The 6000-nt window shown below is 46.4% G+C and overlaps 1 protein-coding gene across 2 annotated transcripts in view; it reads left to right on the top strand.

Moving 5' to 3' along the window:
- Positions 1-6000, top strand: part of ABCA2 (ATP binding cassette subfamily A member 2) — a 102391-nt gene that overhangs the window by 84826 nt on the left and 11565 nt on the right. For both annotated transcript variants that reach the window (XM_083485647.1, XM_083485648.1), the window contains 5 exons: positions 12-159; positions 663-786; positions 1755-1887; positions 3720-3837; positions 5476-5654. In XM_083485647.1, coding sequence (XP_083341773.1) covers positions 12-159; positions 663-786; positions 1755-1887; positions 3720-3837; positions 5476-5654 — 702 coding nt within the window. The remainder of the gene's footprint in view (positions 1-11; positions 160-662; positions 787-1754; positions 1888-3719; positions 3838-5475; positions 5655-6000) is intronic.

Here is a 6000-nt window from a genome sequence, read left to right as displayed (position 1 = left end):
CTCCCCTCCAGCTGGTCCATCACCCCCATCATGTACCCAGCATCCTTCTGGTTTGAGGTGCCCAGCTCAGCTTACGTCTTCCTGATCGTCATCAACCTGTTCATTGGCATCACTGCCACCGTGGCCACGTTCCTGCTGCAGCTTTTTGAGCACGACAAGGTGAGCGGGACTCAGGCGAGAGGTGGTGGAAAAGTTATAGCCTTGGCTCTCCCATGAGGCTGCCTTGGGGAGCCATTTTGAACAGGGAAACTCTGATCTACTCTCATACTTTCTCTTCATTTGTAAGAAATTGATCTTTTAACGCAGCAGCGTTGGAACTCCCTGCCTGTTGACATCAGGCAAGCACCTTCATTGTGCCCTTTGGTGCCTGCTAAAAACATTTTTGTTCAGGAAAGCCAACCCAGATATGTAGAACATTGATGTGTGTTTTAGTTTTAGTTTCACTTTATCGCCGATTTAACTTTTTTAAAGTTTTAAATAGTTGTTTTTAACTCTTTTTACTGGTAATTTTGTTCCTTTGTTCTGTTTGTGAATTTTATGAAATGAATAAATAAATAAATATGCAAAGCATGATGAGTGGCTTTAAAAGTTATTGTTTATGGATTAGATATGCATTTGGTCTGACCCATCTCTGGGGACCTTCTTGTGGCTTCTTTCCGTAGGACCTGAAAGTAGTGAACAGCTACTTAAAAAGCTGCTTCCTGATTTTCCCAAACTACAACCTGGGCCATGGGCTGATGGAGATGGCCTACAACGAATACATCAACGAATACTATGCTAAGATTGGTAAATTTCCCAGCCTGCTTAAGCACCCTTTGCTTGGTTTTTTTATATGGATTAGTCCAGCCTTTGCCAACCTGGTGCCCTACAGATGTTTTAGACAATAACTTCCAACAGCCAGCACCCAGTGCAGGCATTGTGGGGTGATGGGAGTTGTGGCCCAAAATGCCTGGAGGGTCAGCAGTTTGCAAAGGATGGCTTGGCACCTCTTACAGCCATGATTTAGTCCTGGGACATGTGGACCTCTAGTGGAGGGGGAAAGAGTTATGAACAGGTGCAGAGCAGCTTGTCTATCCGCCACCAATCAAGTCACTACAACCAGCATCGAAAGAGGGGCTTCCCATGAGCACATCCTTGGCACTGATTGCTTTTTAAGGAATAAAGCAGGGGGCTTTTGCTAATCAAAGCCCTAAACAGGCCAGAACAGTTGCTTGGCTTGAGAGCGGCTGAATAGAAACAGGAACTGCTATATCTGATGTTACTCAGAAGAACATAAGAAAAGCCTATTGGATCAGGCTATCTAGTACAACCAGATGTTTGTGGAAATGGGCAAGTAGGACCCAAGCACAAGACCCTCTCTCCTCCTGTGGCAACTGGTATTTAGAAGCATTCATCATGGCTACTAGCCATTGAAAGCTTTTTCTACATTCCCCACCCCCCACCCAATGCTCTTTTAAAGCCATCCAGTTTGGTTGGTGGCCATCATTGTCTCCTCCGAGAGTGAGCTCCAAAGCTTTAGCTATGTGCTGTGTGAAAAGAAGTCTTTCCTTTTATCCATCCTGAATAAGAAGTGGACCCATTGAATTGGGTGGGCGTGTCTAACTTAGGACCATTGTTTTCAGTAGGCCTTGAGTAAAATTCAGTTGGGGATAAACCAGTGAGTGTTACTTCTCAGGTGATTGTGTCCAGCAAGAGGGAATTTTTTGGTGCCTCTTCAGCCACTAGCTCTGCTTTTGTGTGTCCTCTCACCTTAGGGCAATTTGACAAAATGAAGTCACCATTCGAGTGGGACATCGTGACCAGAGGCTTGGTTGCCATGACAATTGAAGGCTTTGTGGGCTTCTTCATCACCATCATGTGCCAGTATAATTTCTTCCGGAAACCACAGTAAGCATGAGGGCGGGGGGGGGGGCACTGGTGGCATCATCAGTATGCCAAAGGTTCTTTTGTTGGTACCATGGGACATCACCCATAACCTGTTTGGGTTTGTGCTAAGCAGGCAAACCACCTATTGGGTTTCTTTACAGCTAAAACTCCTGTCTTTGGGTCCAGCACGTTTCCAGACACCCAGTTAAGCAGAGTAAACACACAGCAGCAAAACGTGTAGGAGCTTCCAAGTCAGACATGGAGCAATAATTCCATTTCAGGCAGGAATACTTTTAGTGTCGGTTTTTAAGCATAATGGTTGCAGACGTCTACCGGAGCCCCTGTAGAGGTCCTCTTTGAAGTTGCAGGCCTTACCCTAGAGAGCTTCAAGGCTCTCCTCTGCCTCTCTTATATCCTTCCCATTCAAGAGACAGGATGAGACTAAATATCTCAGTCCAGTCTGGGAGTTGCACGTGTGTACAAACAGTTTTCACAATATTGACTTTGACACCTGCAGTAAACAGTTCAGCATTCTGGCAGCTTCTGGAATTTTCACAAACTTGCTGTAACTTCTTGTTTCTGGGAATGATTGGATGACACTCACCCCAACACTTATGTGACATAATAGTTAGAGCAGGGTCCTGCCAGCTAGGGGTGATGGGATTTGTAGTCCGACAACAGCTGGGGACCCAAATTTGAGAAACAATGTGTTAGAGTGTCGGACTAGAATCCGGGCAACAGAGGTTCTAGTTCCCACTCAGCCATGAAGCTCAGTGGGTGAGCTTGGGCCAGTCACTGCCCCTCAGCCGAAGCTACCTCACAGGGTTGCTGTGATGATAAAATGGGAATAGGGAGAGCCACGTTCACTGCCTTGAGCTGCTTGGAGAAAAAGATGGGATATAAATAGAATCAGTTAATTAGTTTCGCATTTTTATGTGACCCTATCAAATTTCTATTCCCCAAGCCAATACATGAAGCTGTCCTTTGAAATTTGCACTTCTGAAAACTGTGTGGTATAGTTCTCAAACCTGAAAGGCCTACACAAAGTGCAGGTGAAAATGTCTATATTAGGATAAGTGCATATGGTAATTGTCTAGATAAGGATGCAAGAAGCTGAACCCTCTCCTAAGTCATACTCATCTGGACACACACACCCTGATTCACTGTTACTGGCAATTATTATTATTATTATTATTATTATTATTTATACCCCACCCATCTGGCTGGGTTTCCCCAGCCACTCTGGGCGGCTTCCAACAGAATATTAAAATACAATAACCTATTAAACATTAAAAGCTTCCCTGGGCTGCCTTCAGATGTCTTCTAAAAGTCTGGTAGTTGTTTTTCTCTTTGACATCTGAAGGGAGGGCGTTCCACAGGGGGGTGCCACTACCGAGAAGGCCCTCTGCCTGGTTCCCTGCAACCTCACTTCTCGCAGTGAGGGAACCACCAGAAGGCCCTCAGAGGTGGACCTCAGTGTCCTGGCAGAACAATGGGGGTGGAGACGCTGCTTCAGGGATACTGGGCTGAGGCCGTTTAGGGCTTTAAAGGTCAACATCAACACTTTGAATTGTGCTCGGAAACATACTGGGAGCCAGTGTTGGTCTTTCAAGACCGGTGTTATATAGTCTCGGCAACTGACGTACCCACAGATTTGGTCAATGAAAAGAGCCTTATCAACAGTTCCTACTCAGTTTATGCTTTTAGCTGCTGAAGGCATTCCAGCCCACACTTTAAGAGTGGCTTTCTCACTCCTCTGTCTCTTTCTCTGAAAAGTGTAGGGCCATTTTTTGCCTCGTTCACCCTCCACCCTGAGCCTCATTCCACACTCTGTTCCCTTTCCTCTGATCCAGACGCCTTCCTGTGTCAAGCAAACCTGTTGAGGATGATGTGGATGTAGCAAACGAGCGCCATCGAGTCTTGCGGGGAGATGCTGACAACGACATGCTGAAGATCGAGAACCTCACCAAGGTAGGGGACGCCTTTCCTCCAATCCTGTCAGGGGCTGTGGCGAGGATTGGCTTCCAGGATCAGAGAGGGATTTAATTGGGCAGAAGTTGCCATAACACGAAGGGATCAAATTCCACAAGCAGCAAACAATGACTGCTGGGATATCCAGGACAAGTACAGGTGAAACTCGAAAAATTAGAATATCGTGGAAAAGTTTCAGGAATTCAACTTGAAAGGTTTCAGGAATTCAACTTGAAAGGTGAAACTAATATATGAGATTGACTCATGCCATGCAAAGCGAGATGTGCTTCTACTTCTCAGAGGTCCAATCTTGCTCGATTTGCAATCCTTGTTTTGCTAATTTCCTTGAATATTCTAATTTTCTGAGATGGTTAATTTGGGGTTTTCATCAGCTGTACGCCATGATCATCACAATGATCGCAAATCAAGGCTTGACTTATCTCACTTGGCATGTCACGAGTCGATCTCCTATATTAGTTTCACCTTTGAAGGTGAATTAGTGAAATCAATGAACTTTCCCACGATATTCTAATTTCACACAGCACAGAGTTAAACTGTGGAACTCATTTTCACAGGAAGCAATGATGGTCACCAACCTGAATGGCTTTAAAAGAGGATTAGGCAAATTCACAGAGGAGAAAGCGATCAGTGGCTGTTAGTCATGATGGCTATGCTCTGCCACTGTGATTGGAGGCAGTAGTGCTTCTGAAAACCACCGGAGGAGAGAGTTTTGAGTTGTTATGAACCGACTCATGATCTTTGGATGAAGGGTGGAAGAAGAAGAAGAAGAAGAAGAAGAAGAAGAAGAAGAAGAAGAAGAAGAAGAAGAAGAAGAAGAAGAAATAATTTTATTTATACCCCACCCTCCCCGGCCAGAGCCAAGCTCAGGGCAGCTAACACCAATAAAATCACAGTAAAAACATAGTGGGGGGGGGGTCAATTTAAAATACAGGTTTAAATGCAATTTAAAATGCAGCCCCATTTTAATAGTAGCCCATAGATCAAAACCATAAGGGGAGGGAAACATAAGGGTCAGACCGAGTCCAAACCAAAGGCCAGGTGGAACAGCTCTGTCTTGCAGGCCCTGAGGAAAGATGTCAAGTCCCACAGGGCCCTAGTCTCTTGTGACAGAGCGTTCCACCAAGTCGGGGCCAGTACTGAAAAGTCCCTGGCCCTAGTTGAGACCAATCTAACCACCTTGCGACTTGGGACCTCCAAAGTGTTGTCATTTATGGACCTTGAGGCTCTCCGTGGGGCATACCGGGAGAGGCGGTCCCGTAGGTACGTGGGTCCTAGGCCGCATAGCGCTTTAAAGGTCTTTAAAGGTATACAAATATAAGAAGATGATGATGATAGTAATTTGTGTGACTCTACAAGTTCAAAATCCAGGAAGGAGAGCTGCTGCTGGATCAGGCAAATGGTCTATCTAGTCCAGCATCCTGACCTTGCAGTAGCCAGCCAGGTGCCTGTGGGAAACCAGTATCACAAGCTCAAGAGCACTCTCCCCTCCTATGGTTGCCAGCTAGGAAAAACAGGCCATTTTGCCAGTTTGCTGCAAGCCTTGCTAACAGTACACCAGGTTGCACGTTGCGGGTGCAGCGCTTTCACTGATGACTTCACTCCTTCACCGGGTTCCAGGTGTACAAATCCCGCAAGATTGGACGTATCCTGGCTGTGGACCGACTGTGTATGGGCGTCCGCCCAGGAGAGTGCTTTGGCTTGCTGGGCGTCAATGGGGCCGGGAAGACGACCACCTTCAAAATGCTCACAGGGGACGAGAGCACAACTGGAGGGGAGGCCTTCATCAATGGACACAGGTGCGTCCATGGGGCAGGCGGTTGGGGGGGTAGGTGGCGCTCGGTTCTGGCTCAAGGTTGCTGTGCCTCCTGTTCTGTTGTAAGAGCCAGGCAAAAAGTTGCAGTTGGTTCTGTGCAAGCCTGACCCGTTCATGTACGCTTGTGTGACCATTCCCAAGAGGTTAACAAGCACTGCTCTTGGGGAAAGAAAAGAAAAACTTGGTCAGAGCAGCTTCTCAGTTGCATCTCACCCAGATAGATTAGGTAAGATATGCCCAGCTTGTACTAATAAATGCTGAGGTTCAGTTCAGTTAAGGCAGACTTCCTGCATCTGTTCTGGAGGACAGCATGTGCAGGTGTTTTGGAA

Source organism: Podarcis liolepis (genome assembly GCF_965112155.1).
Source record: "Podarcis liolepis genome assembly, chromosome: Z".
Classification (NCBI taxonomy): domain Eukaryota; kingdom Metazoa; phylum Chordata; class Lepidosauria; order Squamata; family Lacertidae; genus Podarcis; species Podarcis liolepis.
This window is presented reverse-complemented; position numbering and strand designations above follow the sequence as displayed.